At 41.4% G+C, this 26,500-nt stretch overlaps 1 protein-coding gene across 1 annotated transcript in view; it reads right to left on the bottom strand.

Annotated features, from left to right (window-relative positions):
- Positions 1–12,763: 12,763 nt before the first annotated feature.
- Positions 12,764–26,500, bottom strand: part of LOC143030947 (COMM domain-containing protein 4) — a 311,481-nt gene continuing 297,744 nt past the window's right edge. Inside the window, exons 8-9 of the mRNA XM_076194242.1 lie at positions 24,320–24,496; positions 12,764–13,896 (exon numbers count right to left, since the gene is read on the bottom strand). Of these exons, the coding sequence (XP_076050357.1) occupies positions 13,850–13,896; positions 24,320–24,496 (224 nt within the window). The 3' untranslated portion in view covers positions 12,764–13,849. The remainder of the gene's footprint in view (positions 13,897–24,319; positions 24,497–26,500) is intronic.

Genomic DNA, 26,500 nt, shown 5'->3' with positions numbered 1-26,500 from the left:
TAATAGAATAATAAAATACATAGTCACAGATGAAGAGAAAGCTAGAATAACAGATAATAGATAAACATATTAATTGTTAACTGAAATAAATAATCAATACATAATATGAAAGTAACTTCCATCACAACAATCTTGGTATTATAGATACATATATGTACTTGTTTGTTTATGTTTATGCATTCATTCATTTACCTATTTATTAATTTACTTATTAATGAACTTACTTGTTTACGTAGTTATTTACTTATCAATTAATCCCATTTATTCTTTGATTATTAATAACAAGCCGCGGGCTTCGCCCTCCCCGGCTTCGCCGGGGGCTTGGCTGCGCAAACAGCGGCCTACGGCCGCAGCGCTCCGCACTCTAATCCCACGATAGGAATCCCGTGCTGGGGATCCCGTGTTGGGGTTCCGCCCCGAGGCCGAGGCCGAACCCAAGGGACATTTTTTCCTGGTCAGTTCAAGGGAACATGGGAACCACTAAGGGCTTGCGACCACTGAGGACTTGTGACCACTGAGGACTTGCGACCACTGAGGACTTGCGACCACTGAGGACTTGCGACCACTGAGGACTTGCGACCTTTGAGGACTTGCGACCTTTGAGAACTTGTTACCTTGGAGGACTTGTTACCTTGAAGGACTTGTTACCTTGGAGGACTTGTTACCTTGGAGGCCTTGTTACCTTGGAGGACTTATTGCCTTGGAGAACTTATTACCTTGGAGGACTTATTACCTTGGAGGACTTATTACCTTGGAGGATTTATTACCTTGGAGGATTTACAACCTCGTAGGACTTACAACTTCAGAGGACTTGCACCCTCGTAGGACTTACGATTTCGGAGAACTTGCAGCCTCGAATGGCTTACAACTTCGGAGGACTTGCACCCTCGGAGGACTTGCACCCTCGGAGGACTTGCACCCTCGGAGGACTTGCACTCTCGGAGGACTGGCACCCTCGGAGGACTTGCACCCTCGGAGGACTTGCACCCTCGGAGGACTTGCACCCTCGTAGGATTTGCACCCTGGGAGGACTTGCACCCTCTGAGGACTTGCACCCTCGGAGAACTTGCACTCTCGGAGAACTTACAGCCTCGAAAGGATTACTGCCTCGGAGAACTTGCGACATCGGAGGGCTTACAGACCCCCCTCTCCAAGACATGTAACATTTTTAAAATGTGTCACCTTTGAAATGGTTTAATTTTTACTATTACAAGCACCTGGCTTACGCCAGCTCTGGCTACGCCAGGGGTGCTTGGCCTTCGGCAAGACCCGCTATGCGGGTCGCTCACTTCGCTCGCAGTGCGCTCCACGCATTTTTTTTTTTAATTCCGATTGCTTTATTTATCTGAATCAGCCTTATCATCTATCTTCACACGCTTTATAGGTTCATCTTCTGTCTCATCACCTTCTCTTTTCCTCTTGGGTGCCAACGATCTTCCTTCTTGAGTAGGCTCCTCACCCGATGCCTCCAACAACTTATTTACAGCCTCGTTGATATTGTCAAGTTTATGTTCAAGTTTACGTTGCAAATTTACAGCCTCGTTGATATTGTCAAATTTATGTCCAAGTTTACGTTACATAGCCTCTATTTCTTCTTTTAAAATACTTTCAGGGGTTGTTGAGTGTTATCCTGGGGATCACGGTCTGTTCTCCTGAATACGTTCCCCCTAGAATCTTGCCAACGATAGTGTTCTTTTCAAAGTTGGTGACCATCAATCGCGTACCATTACACAACTTGGGAGGAGTAATGTTTCTCATAACCATTACCACGCAACCAACCTTAACCCGCAATTTATGCAAAGGGATAGAAGGGGTGTCTATGGCATTTAAAACAGAGGTCTGTATATCCGAACCTATTTCAATCGGAGTATCAATACTTAGGAATGTTTTCTCCCTTCCTTCAAACATGTCATACACAATGTCGTTGGTTGCGTCTACGTCGTTATTTGTAGGGCTTACTATCACCCTACTCTCCAAAAAACGTTCGTTAAAAACACTATCGGAGAGACCCCCCTTAAATTTGACCAATTGATTCTTCCCGACTCCGAGTCATTATTCCGAATTTTTTTTTTGGTAGTTTAGTAGGGCCACTATGTCCCTGCCCCAACAACAATAAGGATCGTGGAAATTTCTTGTTTTCTTGGTCTGTAGTTTTCAGCCTCACATTTTCGGTAAGTTCGATTTTGATAAGGTCTTCCCAAAAGCCACTTGACTTGATGCAATACCCAAGTTCGTCATCCTTTCCACCACCTCGAATGACAGGTAAGATTTGCCTGAAGTCCCCAGCACACACAAACACTATTCCTCCCATGAAAGCGTCGTTACCGGTTATGTCTCTCAAAGTGATATCCAATGCCTCCAAAGTGTTCTTGTTTGCCATAACAACTTCATCCCAGACTATCAATGATGTCATATTCATAAGCTGTGCTAAATCGGTATTCTTCTTGATGCCACATGTTCTCACTTCATTGTATTCCATTAGGGGTATCTTGAACATGTTATGAGCTGTTCTACCACCGTGCAAAACAGTAGCAGCAATCCCAGAAGAAGCTACAGCCAAAGCTATCTTCCCCATGGAACGGACAGAGTCCAATAAAGTGTTAAGCACAAATGACTTACCGGTGCCACCTGGAGCATTCAAAAACACCCTATTATTCATGCTCTTATTAGCGTTCTTTATCCTTAACATTATGACATTGTAACAATGCCTCTGTTTAATGTTCATGATAGTCAACTTATCGTTAACTTCCTTCAAGAGTTTTTCTTTGTTGTACGACCGTTCCCGGCGAATGGCGTTGCTCGACTTTTCCCGGTTTCTACTCTTGGACAGCCCATACTCTGTGATATCTTTTCCTCCACAGTTCCAAACGTGTTCCTGTATATCGTCAAGAGCATCGAGATAAATCTCATCGTTATAGTCTTTCAAACCGGACTGATGAAGGAAATCACTTGAAAAAAGGTCCTTAGTCTCACTCCAAATCGTAGACTGATCCTCCAAATCTGAAAACACCAACATACTCGCGTATGTTTCTCGAAGCTTTTTTCGATCATTTGTGATTGATGATTTCCAATATAGTTTGCCGCCAAGTCTCTTCGTCATTTATGAGGCCCATAGCTTTAACCGTCTCTCGGTACGTGTCGTACCTACGACCCTCGTGAGTTCTGAGAGCTTCAAATGAAGTAGGGCCCTTTATATGCGTCAGCAGTAACCTCATATAGAATAATTCTACAGTCTTGGTGTTAACCGCCCTTATGCGACCCAATGTTGTCCGACATGTCTTCCGCTCTCGCCAAATGTTCAATTTTATATCCCAAAGGAAATGGTTAGGTACCTGGTGGTAATAAAGCTCAGCTGCGAACTTATTTTGCGTACAAAGTTGAAAAAACGCAGTGAGTTGTGTATCTATGTTCGATTTTTTGTTTAGGAATTCGGTACTATCCGAATCCTTGTAAAAGACCTCGTTTTCTCCCTCCAAATGAAGATCTAGTGACAGCACTGCTGGGCTATTTTTATGTATCGGGAACCTAAATATCTTCCAAGTAGCCTCATTCGCATTAACGAAACGGGCCTCCTGGTAATTCTTTACCTCGTTCACCGTTTCCTCACCCTCTTTAGTGTAAAGGATACGATCACAACCCTTGTTTAGGTACTTTGTAACATAAGCGATACACTTTATGGTGTTGGCACACTCCACGTTAATGTGAGCATCAAAGAGTAGGCAAAGATAAGCATTGTAGGGCACAACCCACGAATTTTCGATAGTGACGTCCTTCCCCTTGACTTTCTTAACAATAGAGTTTCCTCCTTGACCTATTAATCTCCTTTTATACAGAGGGTATCCGTTATTACCAAATAGGAGTTCTTCCCTGCAAACTTTTGGGAAACCCTTACCACAGGTGTCACCTTTACTGTTTTTACCCTGACAACAGGGTTGTTGCTCATTGAAACCCTTGCAAGGACCGTGAATCATATTACGTGTTACAATATCGTGTAACCTGGGCTCCTTTTCAGGGTCCGGTATCTCTGCTGGTATGATTTCATCAACCAACGATGCAGTTACACGTTTTTCCATCCACAACAAAATGTGTGCATGAGGAAGCCCTCGTTTCTGCCACTCGAGGGAATTGACAACATCAAAAGTGAGAAAATTGTCACATTGAATGAGAATCAGACAAGAAACAATGGTCTCAAACTGTCCGGAAATAGATTCAATTTGGAAGTGGGTAGAAACAACTTTGCCAACCGTGTAGTTAATGAATGGAATAAACTTCCTGCACAGGTAGTGCAATGTAGTTCAGTTCGAAGCTTTAAGAATCATTTAGATAAATACCTAAGTAAGATGCTGTAATGATTATAGTTTATCTTATATTATATATATATTTTTTTGTTATCTTTTGTCTGTCTGATTTTCATATATTATTAGTTATATGTCAATTTATTATTATTTACTATTTACCTGTTTGTTTATTATTTAACTATACCTATGCATTTACTTATGTATTTTATTTGTTATTTACATTAGTATAGTTTTTATTCATTATTTTGTTATTAATATGATTGTTATTTTTCGCATCCGACCTAGATATGGATCAAAAGGTCTCCTGTCGGCATGCTCCGCCTTTGTAATAAAGTGAGCCTTAACACCACCGAAAACCCTTTTCTTCACCAACTCATCTATGAGGGCATCTATTTTCATCTTGAACACCCTACTCACTAAATCTGGCCTGTCTTGAATCTGATTGTATATGGCATCGTCGCCTACGCTGGTAGCGCTAACAGCATCTTTCAACTCTTCCCAGTGAGGGTTCATCGTGAACGTAATGAAGAAATCCGGAGAACCGTACGTTGTAACGTACGTTAGTGCATCTTGCTGACGCTGCTTCATGTACCTTGGTCCTCCCACGAAAGTGGGAGGTATTATCACCCTTTGACCCACGTTCTTCCCCGAGTCTGCAGCCAAAATATCGGGACGTTCTTTTCGCATTGTACTCTGGTTAAACTCTATGAACGATAACCGCAACGACTCAACCTTCACATAGTTGTCGACCACGAATTGCTGGAATAACCTTCGCATCTTTGTCAAGTAGTTAAAGCTACCTTCACGTTCCATGTAAAGAGATGAGTAGTACATGCAAGGGCTAAGGGTGTCGTACGTTTTCGCTGAGGTGGCTTCTAATTGCTGTTCGAACGAAGGTGGTTCATCACTCTCTTTATTGTCACATTTCCCTATTTTTAACCTCTTATTTTTCTTGAATTGATGACTATAGCCAAGATCCCCGTTAAGGAACAATAGTGGATACTGGAAACTATCATAAAAGAAATTCGTGTGATGGACCAAACGCGTTCTATACTTTGAACCCTCTTTTATTGAACTGATGATTATACGCATTGGATCTTTTGCAGGGTCTAACTTGACTATCGCCCCCACTTCAACAGAAGCTGTCGGGAGGTGATAGACTCCCTTATGTTCCCGGGTTTGTACACCCTCAGCTGACTTTAACGTGATTGACACGTTTGGCACACTATCATACTTCTTCACGTGAGCCTCAATCAACCCCTTTGCAGTCTCAAGCTCTTGGAGCATACCGGATAGGCAACTGTTGTGTTCAGCCATATAATCGTAGAAGAGTGTGACTATGGACTGGTTTTCTGTTATTTCCTTTTGTTCTCTTTTTCTACGGTTTACTGTTTGTTTAGAGACTTTCTCATCCGGCTTTTGTGTTACACGGACATTTCTAATCTTTAATTGTTGGTCTCTCATAATAAAAGTATAGGTCCAAATACGAATTATCATTTCTCCGTTCCGGCGCCCCTGGAAACGGTGAAGATTAAATTATTTTCTGAGCATCCAACGTGGACAACCTATGATATATCCTACCCTGAATCTTGTAAGACATCACTGACTCTGCTGCATTTTCCAACTTTTTGGAAGTCGAGAAAGACGTAAATGAGAACATATTATTCAACCCCACTAAATTATTGAAAAGACGTTTAGAGAGCGGCGACTTTCCTTTGTACAGATCTTTGAGTACCTTATCCTTTATCTCGGTTGGTACAGTGAGTGGCGTCTGCCCCTGGTTACAATATATTGTCTGAAGCTCATTTTTCCACAGCAGCGCATTGCATATTTTACACTTTCTGCCCCCCAAAACCCCTATATCATTTAGTTTCACTTCTTTGTCTACTTCGCGTAACGATCCCTTCACATTCTCATGCGCACGCCCACGCGGACTACTTTCCTCAGCTGTCTTCTTTTTGGTGATTACTGTACGTTGGTTCCTCATTTCAGTAAGAACACGGTTTTCCTGCTCTGTGTAGTCCTTCAATTCCTTTGGTGAACACTCCGACCCACCCATCCGCTTCTTTTGTTGGGAGATGTATTCCGATTCATTATTTTTCATTTTTTCTAACATTGTTTTCCGCAGCTTATTATCCACTTCATTCTTTTCCGCTTGTAACCGTTTTTTCTCTTTTTGGATCTTTTTCAGGTCTCTTCTCAACTCTACTTTCCTTTGCTCCCTCTTCTTTTCTTGCTGGCGCCTCACATTCTTCATAGCGAACACGTTTTTTCGGGCGTTTCTTTTAAATGTCTTGAACCTACGCTCTAAATAGTACAACTGGTATTGCCTGTGTCCTCTTCCACCATTACCACAATTTTTTTTGTAGCCTGCGTAATAGTGCTTCTTGAAATTTTCTACAACCTCGGAAGAAATATCCCCGCTATACGGTTCCAGGTCATCTATTGTACTATCACTGTACTCGTATGTTGGTGAATTGCGTAACATCTCGTTGAAACTAAGGACTATACGTTGGAATTGTTGTATAGATTGCTCCGCGACGCATGTCGTAGATGGCCGGTTTTTACACTTTTCGTAATATTCGGGGTGGCATTTCTTATGCTCTTCTGTTAACTGTGCTCTGAGAACTTTGTCAATACTGGATTTGTCAATTTTTGTTTTGTTTGGTCACCTAAGCCCAGAAATGTCGCTGTCGCCTTTTCATGGCGGCTTCACTATCACGGGGTTCTTTGACCTTTTCATCGTAAAAAGAAGGAAATTTTTCACGGTGCTCTTTCCGTAACAAACCTTTTAAAGACGCTGACATATTGATCTCCATCTTACTGATTTTCTTTTCATCCGCAACCCACTTCCAATAATGCATATTACGTCTTTTCAACCGAGCTGCTACGGGCAGAGGCATTGTGTCCAACGTCCAACCTTGACCACGATTGGGGTACTTTCTTTTAAATGTCTTGAACCTACGCTCTAAATAGTACAACTGGTATTGCCTGTGTCCTCTTCCACCATTACCACAAAAATTTTTGTAGCCTGTGTAATAGTGCTTCCTGAAATTTTCTACAACCTCGGAAGAAATACGAACACTAAGAACTTCGAGATTTTCGAGACCTTCCAGAACTTTGAGGCCTTCCAGAAGTTCGAGACCTTCCAGAACTTCGAGACCTTCCAGACCTTCGAGAACTTCGGCACTTTCGAGAACTTCGGCACTTTCGAGAACTTCGGCACCTTCGAGAGCTTCAGCACCTTCGAAAACTTCGGCACCTTCAAGAACTTCGGCACCTTCGAGAACTTCGGCACCTTCGAGAACTTCGGCACCTTCGAGAACTTCGGCACCTTCGACAACTTCGGCGCCTTCGAGAACTTCGGCGCCTTAGCGAACTTCGGCGCCTTCGAAAACTTTGGCACCTTCGAGAACTTCGGCACCTTCGACAATTTCGGCACTTTCGAGAACTTCGAGAACCTCGACACCTTCGAGAACTTCGGCACCTTCGAGAACTTCGGCACCTTCAAGAACTTCGGCAGCTTCGAGAACTTCGACACCATGGCTTAACGATGATCGTTCTTTACTCAACGATGATCGTCCACGGCTCAACGATGATCGTCCATTCCAAAACGATGACCGTTCAGGGTTCAACGATGATCGTCCATGACTCAACGATGAGCGTCCATGACCTAACGATAATTGTCCACGGCTCAACGATGATCGTCCACGGCTCAACGATGATCGTCCACGGCTGAACGATGATCATTCTTGACTCAACAACGTCCATGGCTCAACAATGATCGTTCTTGACTCAACGATGATCGTTCACGGCTCAACGATGATCGTCCATTGCTCAACGATTATCGACCATTGCTCAACGATCATCATCCACGGCTCAACGATGATCGTCCACGGCCCAACGATGATCGTCAATGGTTCAACGATGATCGTCCATGGCTCAACGATGATCGTCCACGGCTCAATGATGATCGTCCATGGCTCAACGATGATCGTTCTTGGCCACGATTGGGGTACAACCGCACATGAAAAATCCCTTATACCGGCCACGTCCACAAAAACTTGAATCGTCATCTGGGCACGGTTTCGAAAGCGTTTATTTTCAATATATATACAAGCCCCTGGCTTCGCCAGCCTGGCTGCGCCGGGGGACTTGGCCTGCGGCGTACCTCGCTTCGCTCGCCCACCTTCAAACAAAGGCTATAAAATAAACAGCTGTAAATCATTCACCTCTTTTATTTTCATCATTTTTGTTTTTTAGAAGAATATTTTCATTTAGACTTACGCCCACGTGTTTTTAGTCTATATTTTGGTAGAGTCCCGTAGATCCGCTCGAGTCCTCAAGATCCGCTCGAGTCCCAAAGATCCGCTCGAGCCCTCAAGATCAGCTCGAGTCCCAAAGATCCGCTCAAGTCCTCTAGATCCGCTCGAGTCCTCTAGATCCGCTCGAGTCTCAAAGATCCGCTCGAGTCCTCTAGATCCGCTCGAGTCCCGCGACCGCGTATATGCAATTTATACCCTTACAGGGATGGCCCGTGTCACGGGGTCCGTCATTGTAATCTTTTTGCCGGATCCCCGTTCAAATCGGTTAGGGACGTCGTGACATTGAAACATTTTGGAGAATTTTATTTTTTCGTCCCGCTCTCAGCCAATCAGCCGTCTCCGTTGCCATGACGTCACCGCTAGAATATTTTTAGGACAAAGTGTCACCGTAATACCACCTTTCCCCGACGTCCACAGCGTTTTTTAGAAGAATATTTTTATTTAGAAGAAGCAGAAGAAGAAGAAGAAGAAGAGGAAGAAGAAGAAGAAGAAGAAGAAGAGGAAGAACGCGAAGAAGAAGAAGAAGAAGAAGAAGAAGAAGAAGAAGAAGAAGAAAAAGAAGAAGACGAAGAAGAAGAAGAAGAACGCGAAGAAGAAGAACGCAAAGAAGAAGAAGAAGAACGCGAAGAAGAAGAACGCAAAGAAGAAGAAGAAGAAGAAGAAGAAGAAGAAGAAGAAGAACGCAAAGAAGAAGAAGAAGAAGAAGAAGAAGAAGAAGAAGAAGAAGAAGAACGCGAAGAAGAAGAAGAACGCGAAGAAGAAGAAGAAGAAGAAGAAGAAGAAGAAGAAGAAGAAGAAGAAGAAGAAGAAGAAGAAGAAGAAGAAGGAGAAGAAGAAGAAGAAGGAGAGGAAGAGGAAGAAGAAGATAGCGAAGAAGAAGAAGAAGAAGAACGCGAAGAAGAAGAAAAAGAACGCGAAGAAGAACGCGAAGAAGAAGAAGAAGAAGAAGACGAAGAAGAAGAAGACGAAGAAGAAGATGAAGAAGAAGAAGAAGACGAAGAAGAAGAAGACGAAGAAGAAGAAGAAGAAGAAGAAGAACGCGAAGACGAAGAAGAAGAAGAAGAAGAAGAAGAAGAAGAAGAAGAAGAAGAATGCGAAGAGGAAGAAGAAGAAAAAGAACACGAAGAAGAAGAACGCGAAGAAGAACGCGAAGAAGAAGAACGCGAAGAAGAAGAAGAACGCGAAGAAGAAGAAGAAGAAGAAGAACGCGAAGAAGAAGAGGAAGAATACCACCTGCCCCCGACTTACCCAAGCGCTTTTTCAAGAATAGTTTTAGGACAAAGTGTCACCGAAATACCACCAGTCCCCAACTTCCACAGCGTTTTTTTAGAAGAATATATATATATATATATATATATATATATATATATATATGTATATATATATGTATATATATATATATATATATATATATATATATATACATATATGACAAGAGAAAAGACAAATGTATGGCAAGAGTGGTATAGGTAAATTCCAGGAAGGAGCAGAAATATTTTATTCTCTAACGTTTCGATGTGATGTGATGCAGTTTATTTTGGAGAAACTTCAAGAGGAATAACAAAAAGATTATACGAACACAAGAATGACATGCGACACCACAGGACATCTAATTCGCTAGTAGTACACGCTACACAACACGGACATATGCCTAATTGGAGCAACACCAAAATCCTACACACCGGTATGAAAAAGACAAGAAAAACTATTGAAGCTGCATATATTAATACTTTTAAATCAACCAATCATAGAGAAGGATTTGTAAATTTGGCACACACAACAGCAAAATTAATCATCGAGGGGGCACAAACGGCGGACTCTATCCCAAGGCGACCTGTGAGATGACCCGCTTAGTATATAGACAATGTATTCCAATTTGCCTGTACTATTATCTCTCTGAAGAAGACTCTGTCGAAACGTTAGAGAATAAAATACTTCTGCTCCTTCCTGGAATTTACCTATACCACTCATGCCATACATACATACGTACATATATATATATATATATATGTATATATATATATATATATATATATATATATGTGTGTGTGTGTGTGTGTGTGTGTGTGTGTGTGTGTGTGTGTGTGTGTGTGTGTGTGTGTGTACGAAAAAAGCTGGAGTCCGGGAATCATAATGGTGGAAACGTAGAAAACACCAGACTCAGAAGTAGGTAGTTTATTCCCGACGTTTCGAGTCCTGTCCGGGACTCGTCTTCAGGGGATACAATGGGATACAGGAATCACATCTTCTAAATATACTTGGTAGCCGGGCACGCCGGAGGGACGCGATAACCTGCCCTGGGTAGACGGATATGTGAGAAAGCTATATGAAAAGGTAAGGATGCTTTGTGAGCTTTTATGGATCTGGAAAAAGCTTATGACAGGGTAGACAGGAAGGCACTGTGGGAGGTTTTGCAGATATACGGGTTTTTATTCTGATTTTATCTTACATTTGATATTTAAATTACAATAATTATTTCTGTAACAAAAGGGGTTTCATTGTTATTGTTTTGTTCTGTAAATAAAAGTTTAAAACGAATCCCTCTTTTCCGAACCTGGATTGGGTTGGACTGGATTGAAATAAAATAAGTAGAAACTTAATTTATATCATAAATCTCTGCTCCCCTCCTGTCGCCATATTTGACAGTAGGCGACTTTTTGCCTAAATATTCTCCTGCTCCTTGTCCCAAATCGTTACAATATATATATATATATATATATATATATATATATATATATATATATATATATACATATATATAATATATATATATATATATGTGTGTATATCAAGTGTAAATAAAAATACTCTTCTAAAAAACGCTGTGGAAGTCGGGGACAGGTGGTATTACGGTGACACTTTGTCCTAAAAATATTCTTGAAAAAGCGCTTGGGTAAGTCGGGGTCAGGTGGTATTCTTCTTCTTCTTCTTCTTCTTCTTCTTCTTCTTCTTCTTCTTCGCGTTCTTCTTCTTCTTCGCGTTCCTCTTCTTCTTCTTCTTCGCGTTCTTCTTCTTCTTCTTCGCGTTCTTCTTCTTCTTCCTCGCGTTCTTCGCGTTTTTCTTCGCGTTCTTCTTCGCATTCTTCGTCGCGTTCTTCTTCTTCGCGTTCTTCTTCCTATATATATATATATATATATATATATATATATATATATATATATACCAGCAATCACATCACTGTGATACGAAAATGCAAAATAACCACAGGCTAAGAGAAACTTGTAGACAGTAAGTATTTTCGTACCTATCTTCAGACTAAATGAAAAAGATACAGAGTTGTGTTTCGATGTATCAGGTAGCAAACCGTAGGGAGGAAGGGGGGAGACAATACAATGCGGATTTGGGGGGGGGGAGTGACCTTACCTCCATCGACCTGACCAAAACATATGGTTCAATCTGGCGGAAACATCTTGGTCACCATTTGGGTTACCAATTTATCACATTTAAAATGTTCATAGTTTAAATTTATATTTTTATCAAAAGTGCCTGATATTAAGCAAGATTCTATTACATTTCTTTCATGCAAGTTCTTTCCTTTCGCTAAAAGTGTTGCCTCAGAGAGAACACAATAGCACCAAATGAAACCATGGTGAATTTAGGAATGAAAACAAATACATTACTTACGACGTTTCGCCTATGCTTTAGGCATTTTCTGTTAACTTTATTTCGAATATACAAATGATCAAATATGCATTGTACAAAATAAACTAGGAAAGGTACTGCGGTTTAATTTCTTCTTGGCGTTCCGTGGGATGACCCGAACAGCTCCAGGGTTCCACACATATTCAATTAAATATTAATTGATGGTAGGTAATTCCTTATTAATACGGCTTCCAAGCATTTTAGTTTTCTCTTATTGGTTTTTTTGCTACAATAATACTTCGATTTTAGCAAAGAACACCAATAAGAGATTCACGGGTAAAGGGTAATCCTTACAATCGGTTCAACCCAATTGCGACTTCACTTACCTCCATTGTAGAGTTTCTCTGACCTTGGAATTCATCTTATTTTCTCTTTTATTTTGTCTTCAGCATCATTCTGATCAATTTAATCAACTAAGTTATTCACCCTTATATGTGGGAAACTTTCAAAATTTGCCATTTGTAGTGTAAAAATAAATGTAATGTAAACAGTCTATAATGAACTATTTCACTTATTTTTATTTATATTATTATAATTTTTATTATTTTTTTATTTATCATTATTATATATATTTTTTTCGCATCCGACCTAGTTAAGGACCAAAAGGTCTCTCCTACCCTGCGTAACGTCGGAGGTGAAAAAATTCAATGTTTTCCCTCTCTGACTCTCGCCCAAACTTGGAACCAAAAATTTATACTTCTACAGTGATCATAAATAGAGTTTTTTCCCCTTGTCCACTCAATTGATTTTTTATGCCTTTAGAAAGGCTAAAATTCTGTGTCGATCCTCGATTATCACGCCGACCACCGTCGTGTGTGTGTGTGTGTGTGTGTGTGTGTGTGTGTGTGTGTGTGTGTGTGTGTGTGTGTGTGTGTGTGTGTGTACGCGGTCAGGACTCGAACCTACACTGGTGCAATGTATGGTTCACACCATAGCCCACTGCGCCACGGAGTAACGGCTGAGAGAGAGAGAGAGAGAGAGAGAGAGAGAGAGAGAGAGAGAGAGAGAGAGAGAGAGAGAGAGAGAGAGAGAGAGAGAGAGAGAGAGAGAGAGAGAGAGAGAGAGAGAGAGAGAGAGAGAGAGAGAGAGAGAGAGAGAGAGAGAGAGTGTGTGTGTGTGTGTGTGTGTGTGTGTGTGTGTGTGTGTGTGTGTGTGTGTGTGTGTGTGTGTGTGTGTGTGTGTGTGTGTGCGAGCCCACGCGCGTGGCGGGTGAGTGCATGTTTGTATTTGTGTGTGTAAGGTCATAACATTACCGACAGATCAGATTAAACAGGTCCAGCACGTGATCAAAGACAGTGGTGAATCATACACACCAAAATATTTATGGGTTTTTATACTATTAGATACAAACGATTGGTCAAACATGATCATTTTAATTAACAAATAGTACTGGATTATTAGAGTAAAGAATTCATATTAAGTCTTACCATCAGTAATCAAAGTACTTTCCTGTTGAATAGCTGAATAATTTTCTAATATGTGCCAAAAACATGTACTATTAGAGATATTTTAATATTCACATTAATTTACTACCATGTGACGTATGTCAGACTTTGTTCAATAAGTCTGCTTGCAGGATAATTCTTATACTTCTGCTAAAGTGGCCATCCGGTCCCTTGCTTCTGTCAGATCTGAAATATATTCAAATATCTAATGTAACCACTGGCAATCGTATGATCTCTATGCAGACAAACATAGGTAACTCAAACAGATAATAATAGGTAATATTTCAGGTTTGAAGACAACAGAGAAACAATTTCCTGTAAGAGGGAGTTTACACTAACGGTTCGTCGAACGCGGTTCGACAGACACGTGTTTAAAGTGATGTGTGAACGTGTGAACGGGGTATTTGGTTGTCGAACGTTGTTCGACAACCAAATACCCCCGTTCACACGTTCACACATCACTTTAAACACGTGTCTGTCGAACCGTGTTCGACAACCAAATACCCCGTTCACACATCACTTTAAACACGTGTCTGTCGAACCGCGTTCGACGAACCGTCAGACGCGTAAACTCCCTCTAACACAACTGAACTACAAGATTTACAAAGGAAAATATCACGTGGATATGGTAGAGGGAAATTTTGATTCTCTGAAGAGCTGGTAAATGAACAAGAATTCACATTCACTTGCCTTACGTTAAACACACAAGAACATGACATTTATTGGAATCCACGACATATGTGTGTATGAATAGGTTTATACAACATTTTCACCCTTACAGCTACAGCAAAATAGTCATGGAAAGTTTATCAGCTATACAGTTTCTAGAATATATCAAAAGTTGTAGGGTGACATACACATATAACTTTTTAAAAATTCCAAAATTGGTAGGGAGCGACTGAAAATCACTTCTGAAATATGATTACATTAAGTTAGGTAAAAGGAGAGGGAAATGAACTGATTGAAGAAACTTGTATGATCTCTTTTGTATCAGATGACTATTCTCCTTTTATTTTGGGTGTTCCCAGGCATGGCATGTCGATGATAAAGGCCTCATAGCTTTTCTGTATTAGCCCTTTTTCTACTGGTTGGCAATTTTGCTTTTATCTTGGCTACCAACAGTTTATTCTATATTACAATGACATCTCAATAGCAAAGGGAGCTACTTGTGAACAGGTAAACATTTAGTTCACCTGTTTCAATAATTCCATCAATTTGTCATCTTCTGAAATGCAAACAAATTATCATGGCAAAGCATACATTTTAGTGCATTTTATGTATGCATAATAATAGCAAAGAAATGTTGATTGCAGAGTATGACTGAACAACCACTGGGGACCAGAAGTATCATCGGGGTTCGCCAAGGAGTAATACTATCAACCAGCATCATTTACTCTATTCACGCACGACCTTGCAAGAGCATAAAATCAAAGCTTTCATATGTGCAGATGATCTAACAATAATAGCCCAACACCAAAACTTCAAAATGACAGAAAAGATTACCTCAGTAAGACCTGACGTTACTTATTTCTTAGTTCCATTACACTGGTCAATAAAGAATTTGTCCTAAGGAAAACAATAGCTGTGTCTTATATGTTTTTGCACGCAGAATCCAAAAATAATGTATTTTTTTTCCATCACCCACAGTTTTTGTGTTCCACGGTATGTTGCGTTACCTGCGTTGCGTGGAATGAATTTCAATCAAGCGGTTGGCAACACTGAGCTTGGCAACACTGCGTGAGACTGTTATACGTTTGACAGTATCGTGTTTGAAGTGTTGGTATGAAGTTGTGTAGTGCTCATTTGTGTGGCAATAGGTTTGTGATATTGTACATTAGCGTATCCTTCATTCACCTTCAAGAAAATGTATAAACCACCCAGACAATTTTTGCTTTATTTACGGTGTATTGACATTGAAGTCACAAAGACTGTGTTTCACGCCACTGATTAAAAAGTGTTATGAACATTATTTTGGCTGCAAAGTAGGGGACCAGGATAAAAACCGGTCACTCATGTGTGTTGTGTAACCTGTGTCAGGCTTTTCACTGCATGGGCGAAAAGTTCACGCCATATGCTTTTTGCCATCTCTATGGTTTGGGGAGAACCAAAATGATCATACTGTTGGTCTTGCAATAAGGCCCAACATAGGAGGGTTCGTTTCTCTATAATGATCTGGTAGCGTGGTGAAGGTTTGGCGGTCTTCGTGGAGGTCGAACGAAACACGTGGAGCCTGTGCTTAGCCTTTGGTCTTTTCTCTCTTTATTTGTGAGAAGTATGGGTTTATATACAAGGTGCCGGCTAGGTTGCCGACGAGAACATCAGAACATAGGTGCTGGTTTTTCCGGCAAGGGCGGAAAGATAACATCTTAAAATCTAGCTGACTTTGAGAACAAGGTAAAATTACAGGAGGAGAATTAATATACAATGGAACAGAGGTTTCCCGGAGGGAAACCTGCATAAATATTAAAATATCCTTTCATGGCAATATCTTCCTGGCTGGACTCATTGGCACTCGAAGAACAGATGTGCCGTTGGAGTCTCGACGCTAGGCCTGCGAACTTAACCGCAAGACTGACCATAGGCCAACCTTGTCGTGGGAACGCGGCGTCAGTGCCAACTCACTCTAGCTGCACCTCGATGCATCGCTGTGATGCTCGCTAGCATCTGTCGAGGAGATCTAGGAGATTTGTCGTAGATATGCCTTGTAGAGTGTGCAACAATACATCAGATTGCTACTTCTGCATTACACATATAAAAGGTATAACATCAATATCCAAGCATATTGTAAAATATCCTAATCTATCATCTGCTATGAGACCAGTACCTCACAGTCAAGACTTCCCTGTACCTGACCCTCCAAAACAAATGGAACTAAATGATGAGTCAAGTTTATGGAAAAAGAAACAGAGAACCATTCTCCCCTTAAATTTCATTGGCGCAGCTCAGCTTTAGAATAAAATGGTGAACATATCGGGCAGAGGAAAATATTGTAGCAAAAGTTACAGCTACTACTGATCGGGATGGAGCAAATGAAGTATTAATACGTCGATCCAGGTACCGAATGAACTCTGGGCGGTTCTCCGTCTGTACATCTTCAACATTCTCTCCTTCTAAAAAGAACGATCGACTACCATTTTCATTGGCGCAGCTCAGCTTTAGAATGAAATGGTTCGACCTGAGGTGAAGAGATCGGGTAGAGGAAAATATAGTAGCAAAAGTTACCCTATATATGGACTTGCCCAAAATGTGCAGTAAAATTAAGATCCGAATCTTCAAGTCGTTTGTGCTTCATGTCTTGTTGGACGGTTTCCAAACATGAACACTGAATATTCTTAGTCGTCGCGATGCCCTCTGTACGAAGTACTTTCCGATAATCATAGGGTATAGTTGGAATAAATTTGTGTCAAATCATCAGGTGCTCAACTGCTCCAGTAGACTCAATCAAGGCCTGTGTAACCAGCATAATTTGTGAACAGAGAAGAATGACCAAAATGATACATGGACTCGGAAATTTGCCTTACGAAGAGAGGCTTAGGCACCTAAATTTACACTCTCTGGAAAGACGCAGAGTGCGGTGGTGATCTAATAGAAGTGTTCAAGTGGATCAAAGGCTATAACAAGGGTGATGCAAACAAGGTCATCATAATAAAACAACAGGGCAGGACTCGCAGTAATGGGTATAAACTGAACAAATTTAGATTTAAGAAGGAAATAGGCAAGAATTGGTTTACTAATAGGGTGGTCGATGAATGGAATAAACTTAGTAACCATGTAGTAAGCGCTGAAACTATCAGTTGTTTTAAAAAACGATTAGACAACTTTATGGATGGGGATGACAGGTGGTGATGGATACGGAGCTGCCTAGTGTAGGCCTTATGGTCTCTTGCAGTCTCCTTTATTCTTATGTTCTTATGTTCTTAACGTCAGCACCGGTTATATAGGCTTGAGGCACGCTTCCTTGATGCTGATCTATTCACAGGGTGATCTCTCAAGAGACCACTCTTGGTGGACGAGAAAAAGAAGAGACGCCTACATAACTCATGGCAGGGGCAACTTGACCCATTCTGTTGAGAGCTGTCTGGAAAGGATGTGCATGAGAATTTACTCGAATAAACCGTAAGCATTGGTGTCGGCGTTTGAGTGATGGAAGACGAATCCCCTATTGTATGCTTCCAAATGATGATGATGATAATGTCTCCTGTCGGCTTGGTTCGTCATATCTTTCGGAAATCATAACTATTTACATACTTGTTCTCTGGTGCATGAATTATAAGTTTACGTGTGTGGCCGGCATAAGGCCGGCCACACACGTGCAGTTTAAACTGACAGTTACCACTGTTCAGTTATAACTGTCAGTTGAAACTGCACGTGTGTGGGTATCTCAAAAGTGTTAGGCCGGCCACACACGTGCAGTTTCAACTGACAGTTATAACTGTAGCCGGCCTTAGAGGGATCATGTCGCGTTTCAAGTAAGTTCTTGTTTACGCTCTTGACTTCTAGGCAAGCCTTGAATCAAGTGATGATAAAAGTTGAATACCTACTCAATAGAGGTGGGCATTCCGCATATGAAGTCCGCTAATCACTAATCCACTAATTAGCGGATTAAGAAAAAATGAGCGGATTAGCGAATTGAAAAATGAGCGTATTAGCGATTAGCGGAATGCCAAAATTATAAGTCCGCAAAGAGCTAACTTTCATTAAAAAAAGTTTTTTATAATTTTGTTGAATACCAAAGTCCCTGATTTCTAAATAATTGTTCCATATATAAGATACGAAATGCTAGTTGAGATATGATTATATATATGTATATAGTAAAGGTATGCTCCCATAATTTATATGTATACGCATTTCATTTTTATTTGTATGTACGAATTTTTTTGTGTTCATTGTATAGAAATTGCGTAGGTTAATACGTGACTTTTTGCGTGAGTTGTCTTTCGAATATTTTCTCGAACGTGAAGGAACCAGAACTCCTTCTAGTGAACGCCGAATATGTTACGAATTGAAGGGATTATAGACCTAGTGTGATTGGGGAATTGTAATTTTAATTAAAAACCTTGAATATGTTCTAATGGAATTGTGTATATTTCAGTTTGTTTAACCCATTGAACTCCGATGACAAGATTCTTTGTCATTTGGTCAAATAAAACAAAAAATCATAAAACACCAAAATGTTTGATCAAACACCAGAAAAATATGACGTCAGTCCTCGCTTCGCTCGCGAAGCGAGGACTGACGTCATATTTTTCTGGCAAAACGAATGGAAAGGTGAAATGCACAAACTGCAACAAAGAGATCACCTACTCGGCGACCTCCAACTACAACATCAAGAGCCACTACGAAAGGCAGCATCGTGGGAGTACCCCAGATGGAGGAGGAGGAGGAGGAGGAAGAGAATGTGCAGTACTTGCAAATGCCTGATTTATATCTGTTTTGATACTGAAATAAAACTTAAACTCTGTATATAAGGTAGCATAATTTTATTAATTTCATTAAAAATTCTGTTTTTGCGGATTTAGCTAAAAAAAAAAAAGGTTAGCGGACTGTTGTAGATTGATTAGCGTTAGCGGATTAGCGTTAGCTGACCGGCGAACCTGGGAAATTAGCGGAAATAGCGATAGCGGAATGGCCAAGAAAATTAGTGGATTAGTGATTTGCGAACTAACGAAAAACCAGCGGGTGCCCAGCTCTGCTACTCAAGTTAATCTGCCATCATTACAAGTCATCTGTATGTGAGAATGAGGAAGTGGTGGACTAATCCAGTGATAGTCAAATCCCCCTTTGGGGTAATACGATCTACACCCTCACCCCCGATAACTTCGACAATAGCCGAAAAAAATTCAAGACAGCTTTTCCATTAAGAACATGTAAGTTGAATATAAAATCAAATTTTTAGACTAACCCATACATATTTCACAACGAAAAATCCAAAATTGGAGGTACATAACTAGAACAAGTAATTGCCGAAAACTACCTAGGTAGTTGAACGTCATAACTAATAATTATTCACAGTAATGGCTTCATCGAGATAACATAATCGACTGTTGACGCTTTACTGCGCAAGGATTTTCGCTAGAGAATTCGTGTGCCATAAGCCAGATAAAAATCCTTAATCCATTCAACTCCGATGACAAGATGTCTTGTCATTTGGTCAAATAAAACAAAAAATTATAAAACACCAAAATGTTTGATCAAACAACACCAGAAAAATATGACGTCAGTCCTAGCTTCGCTGCGAGCGAAGCGAGGACTGACGTCATATTTTTCTGGTGTTGTTTGATCAAACATTTTGGTGTTTTATAATTTTTTGTTTTATTTGACCAAATGACAAGACATCTTGTCATCGGAGTTGAATGGGTTAATATGACCAATGAGTGTTTAATCGAAAGAATGTAAGAGGAATTCCCTTAGCCCATTAAACTCCGATGACAAGATTCTTGTCATTTGGTCAAATAAAACAAAAAATCATACATACATACATACATATACCAAGGCTTTTTCCCCCTTCCAAGGGAGGTAGCCAAAAAGGGAAAGGCATAAAAACACTCCCACCCATTTCATCCCTAAATACACTCCACACCCCTCCCACCCTTCCTCTCATCTGAGCACCTCCTGGATGACGGGTCATCCCTGCACCCTGCCCACCGCCCTGGGTCAGAAGCAGTGTCGCAAGACACAGTACATCCACAGCAAGGCCGCTTCATTTAATCGGCGACCCCCCCTCTCCGTCCCCCCTTGCATATAAGGAGAGGACGGGGAGAAATCCCTTCGGGCTGCGTCAAAATTTACTCACACATACTACCCCACCCCCCACCCCCCCGCCCATTCCTCCTCATGCAGTCACAACATCATCCATATACAACCATTCTCCACTCACCTCTGTCTTCCGTCCTCTCCCTTCCTTCCTCAACAGACATTCCCCTCTTCCCCAAAGCCCCCTTCACCCCATCCATCCACCTCATCCTAGGGCGTCCCCTCATGTTCACTCCCTCCACATCTGCCTTCCATACCTCTTTTACTAGTCTTTCTTCACTCATTCTTTCCATGTGTCCAAACCATCCTAATACTCTTTCATCAACCCTCTCTCCCAGCTCCTTTTTCACCCCTGTTCTCCTCCTCACCTCCTCATTTCTCACTCTGTCTAGCCTAGTATCCCCCACCATACTTCTCAGACACCTCATCTCAAACACATTCAAACTCCTTCTCTCTTCTTCTCTTATGTTCCACGTTTCTGCCCCATACAGTTCTGTTGGCACAATCACTCCTTCATACAGTCTCCTCTTCGCATCCATTCCCAAATGTCTATTTCTCATTACACTCTTTAAACCACCAAGGCATTTACTCGCTTCTCTCAATCTACATTCTACCTCCACCTTCACTCCACCTTTTCCTGCTACACTTGCACCCAAGTATCTAAAACCATCCACTTCCTCCAGTCGCTCTCCCTTAATGTTCACTTCCAATCTACTGCCACTTTCACCCCTTATACATCTCATCACCTTACTTTTACCCACATTTATCTTTAGCTTTCTTCTATCACATACTCTCCCAAACTCTGCCACCAGCTTCCTCAATCCCTCCTCTGACCCTGCCACAAGCGCAGTGTCGTCCGCAAACAACAGCTGGCTCACCTCCCACTTTTCTCCATTTTCTTTAATCATCTCCAATCCCTGACTCACTACCCTAGCATTCACCTCTCGCACCACCCCATCCATGTATAAGTTGAACAGCCAGGGCGACATAACGCATCCTTGACGAAGTCCCACCTTTACTTCAAACCACTCACTCTCTCCATTTCCAATCCTAACACATGCTCTACTACTCACATAAAAACTCTTGACAGCTCCCAAAAGCTTTCCTCCTATCCCATAAATCTGCATAACCTCCCACAGTGCCTTTCTGTCTACCCTATCATAAGCCTTTTCCAGATCCATAAAAGCCCAAAAGACATCCTTCCCCTTTCCTATAGCTTTCTCACATATCTGTCTTACCACAAAGATCTGATCTACACAACCTCTACCCGTCCTAAATCCACACTGTTCCTCACCAATTACTCCTTCTGTTCCTCTCCTAATCCTCTCAATTAAGATTCTCCCATAAGCCTTCCCTACTACACTCAACAGGCTAATCCCTCTGAAATTACTACATTCACACTTGTCCCCTTTTCCCTTGTAAAGAGGAACTATACAGGCACTACTCCAGTCCTCCGGTACTCTACCCTCTCTCCAGCAAACATTAAATAATCTCACCAACCAGTCCACCATCACTGAACCTCCCTTTTTCAGACATTCTGCATGACATCCATCCAGACCAGGTGCCTTACCTGCTTTCATCATCTTTACAACTGCCTTCACCTCATCCTTCCTTATTTCTCCTCCATTTTCCTCACTCATCACTCTCATTTTCTTCGTATTTCCCACTGCAGCTATCTTTCCTTCCCTATCCTCCTTCACATTCAGCAACTCCCTAAAATATTCTGCCCATCTTCCCCTCACTGCCATCTCTTCCATTATCAACTCTCCATCTGTACCTTTTACCTTTTCTTCCCTACTTGATTCGCCTCCTCTTCCTCTCTTAATTTCTTTCCAAAACATCTTTTTATTACTTTCAAAATTTTCTGTCATACTCCTACCCCATTTCACATCTGCTCTCCTCTTTGCCTCCTTTACCTTTTGCTTTACTTCTCTTTTCTTTTCTTTGTACGTCTCATATGACTCCCCTGTCCTCTTTTGTAACCAATCTGTGAATGCTCGCTTCTTCTCTTCTACAACCTTCTTTGTTTCCTCATCCCACCATTCACTACCCTTTCTTCTATTTCCCCCTGTCCTTCTTGTTCCACACACCATCCTTGCACACTTTAAGACTCCCTCCTTGAACCATCCCCATTCCTCCTCCACACCCATCTCTGCTCTATCCTTTACTCCCTCCCACTCCTCCTTCAGCTTCTTTTCGTACTCCTTCTCCTTTTCCTTTTCATTCAAGGAGTTCACTCTAAGAACCTCCCTACCTTTTGTCCCTTTCCTCCTTCTCCATCTATCCTCCACTCTCAACTTACCTTCCACCAAAAAATGATCTGATATTCCCCCACCCTCTCCCCTTAGCACATGTACATCCTTAACTCTTCCTATCATAATCCTATTTACCATTACATAATCCATTAGCGCTCTATCTACCACCCTTCCCTCCACCACCCTCTCCCATGTGTACTTATGCTTGACTTTCTTCCGAAACACTGTATTTGCTATCATCAACTCTCTTTCTAGACACATTTCCACCATCAACTCTCCACTACGATTCTTTCCTGGAACTCCACACTTTCCAACCACTCCATCGATTGGACCATTTCCCACTCTAGCATTAAGGTCTCCCAGTACTATTACACTGACATTTCTTCCTAAACCCTCTATGCACTCATTTAAATCTATCCAAAAGGCCTCCCTTTCTTCCATGCTCTTCTCACTGCCCGGCCCATATGCACTTACATCTCCTTTCCCAGTTTCACCTTCATCCACATTATCCTTGAGGAAACCTCCTTCCACTCCACTACCCCTTTACATTTACACCAAAATGTTTGATCAAACACCAGAAAAACATGACGTCAGTTCTCGCTTCGCTCGCTCGCTAGGCTAGAGTGAGAAATGAGGAGGTGAGGAGGAGAACAGGGGTGAAAAAGGAGCTGGGAGATAGGGTTGATGAAAGAATATTGGGATGGTTTGGACACATGGAAAGAATGAGTGAAGAAAGACTAGTAAAATAGGTATGGAAGGCAGATGTGGAGGGAGTGAACATGAGGGGACGTCCTAGGATGAGGTGGATGGATGGGGTGAAGGGGGCTTTGGGGAAGAGGGGAATGTCTGTTGAGGAAGGAAGGGAGAGGACGGAAGACAGAGGTGAGTGGAGAATGGTTGTATATGGATGATGTTGTGATTGCATGAGGAGGAATGGGCGGGGGGGGGTGGGGGTGAGGTAGTATGTGTGAGTAAATTTTGACGCAGCCCGAAGGGATTTCTCCCCGTCCTCTCCTTATATGCAAGGGGGGACGGAGAGGGGGGTCGCCGATTAAATGAAGCGGCCTTGCTGTGGATGTGCTGTGTCTTGCGACACTGCTTCTGACCCAGGGCGGTGGGCAAGGTGCAGGGATGACCCGTCATCCAGGAGGTGCTCAGATGAGAGGAAGGGTGGGAGGGGTGTGGAGTGTATTTGGGGATGAAATGGGTGGGAGTGTTTTCATGCCTTTCCCTTTTTGGCTACCTCCCTTGGAAGGGGGAAAAAGCCTTGGTATATGTATGTATGTTGATCAAACATTTTGGTGTTTTATGATTTTTTGTTTTATTTGACCAAATGACAAGAATCTTGTCATCGGAGTTTAATGGGTTAATAATATAATAGCTAGGAACTTCCTTAAAGTGAATAAAATCATCTGGCGTTGGACAAGACAAAATCTTGCCATCTCTTGGCTGAAGAGAAACGTTTGGAGTTAGCCAGAATAAATAATCGAAAGAGCTTCAGAGAAAGTAGTAGTTTAACCTAAATGTCGCAAAAAAAAAAAAAAAAATGATATGCATGAATCAAAAAATATAAAAATAAAAACACACCAAACATATCTCACCTTGAATCATGATATGTAGTTGGTCTGCTGTGAACACAACTGAATCCAAATCACTTGCCGCATTACTCTCGTCATTGTCCTTAGCGCTGCCGTGAAAACTAAGTTGCACCAGCGGATGAACTGTGTTGTGGGTCCAGGCACCAACCACTTCGGAGCTGAACTGATTCGTTGAGGATGCTGTGAATATAAATGACACAGAACATTTGCAAATGTAACTCAAGGATACAGCTCGTGACTTGAGGAAATATAGAACGTTATTGTAAGTGGTTTTTGTAATTATGATGCATTAACATAGTCCTTTTTTAGCACAGCTTTGCAGTATTTCAAATAAGTGTGTGTGCGTGTGTGTGTTTGTATGCGAGTCTGTGCACATACGTGTGTGTGTGTATATATATGTGATTCGCCACGGTCTTGGATCACGTGTTGGAGTTGTGATCGACAGTTATTACCCTCTTAGATGGGAGTTCAGAGCTCATGAGTGATGATATGAGCTTCCACACACACACACACACACACACACACACACACACACACACACACACACACACACACACACACACACACACACACACACACACACACACACACACACAAAAACACAAACATACACACACACATACACACACACAAACACACACAAAAAAAACACAAAACACAAACATACACACAAAAAACACACAAACACGCACACACACACACACACACACACACACACACACACACACACACACACACACACACACACACACACACACACACACACACACACACACACACATACAATTCCTTGCTCACCAGAGTTGCGGATTGCTGAATTTGATATCGAGCGTTTCAGGTTTTTCAATCTCTACTTATGTTTTATCCGGATTTGGAATCATCGTGGTTGTCGTCCTTTGTACCCTTCATTTTCCTTATATCTTCCATTAGATATGGTGACCACACCGCTGTTGTACAGTATATTGCAGACAGCGGCGGCGCCAGGAATTTTTAGTTGGAGAGGCTAAGGGGGAGCTGAGCAAATTTTTTGGGGGGCTAATAGTAATATGATAATACACATATATTATCCTCATTTCAGAAGGGGAGGGGGTTAATGGTAGGGTTAGCACTGATGGCTGACAAATCTTTAGCCCTGGCAATTAAAAATTCCACTTAATAAAATTATTTCAATGAGTGTTTTAAATTTTCAATTTGCTCATTTCAGTTGGGGGGGCTAATGGGGGTCTGGCCCCTTTTTTGGGGGCTAAAGCCCCCCCAAGCCCCCCCTGGCGCCGCCACTGATTGCAGATTAGGACGAACCAGGGTTTATTGTTATTAATTTTGTTTTTATTATTATGTTCTTACCCATGTAATGAAACGATGGTTTTATATTCATCAGCAACTTATATCTCTCCTTTTATTCTCTTTATATGACTTATTTGACACACACACACACACACACACACACACACACACACACACACACACACACACACACACACACACACACACACACACACACACACACACACACACACACACACACACACACACACATGATAATATACATTGGGAGAAGGAATAAAAACTAGAAAATGAGAAGGACCTAGGAGTCATTGTTATGAATAATATGTCACCTGAGAAACATATAAATAAGATTTTTGGAGAAACTTATAATTTAATAAGAACAATCAAAGTGGCATTTACATACCTGGATGAAGAAATGGTGAAGAAAATTCTAATCACTCTGATAAGACCAAGATTGGAATATGCAGCAACGATGTGGTCACCAAGTAAAAAAAAAATGTATAAAATAACTTGAAAGAATACAAAGAGCAATTACAAAATTGGCACCAACACTCTCAAAACTATCATATGAAGAGAGACTAGCAAAACTTGAACTACAGACACTAGAGCAAAGAAGAGAGAGAGGAGATTTGATAGCTATTTACAGAATCATGAAAGGCATAGAAATTATTGATAGAGAGAATCTAATAAAATGGGATGATAGAAATACAAGAGGACACGGAAAGAAAATCAAGAAAGACAGCTATAGAAGAGATGTGAAAAAGAACAGCTTTCCTCACAGAGTAATAGACAGTTGGAACAAGTTAGATGAGAAAGTGGTGTGTGCAAAAACAATACATGAATTTAAAAATAGTTTAGATAAAATGAGATATGAAGACGGGATCCCACGAGCATAGC

This window comes from Oratosquilla oratoria, chromosome 12, assembly GCF_046742065.1.
Source record: "Oratosquilla oratoria isolate Oo_2021 chromosome 12, ASM4674206v1, whole genome shotgun sequence".
Taxonomy (NCBI): domain Eukaryota; kingdom Metazoa; phylum Arthropoda; class Malacostraca; order Stomatopoda; family Squillidae; genus Oratosquilla; species Oratosquilla oratoria.
The sequence above is the reverse complement of the archived record's forward strand: the minus strand, read 5'-3'. Positions and strand labels throughout refer to the sequence as shown.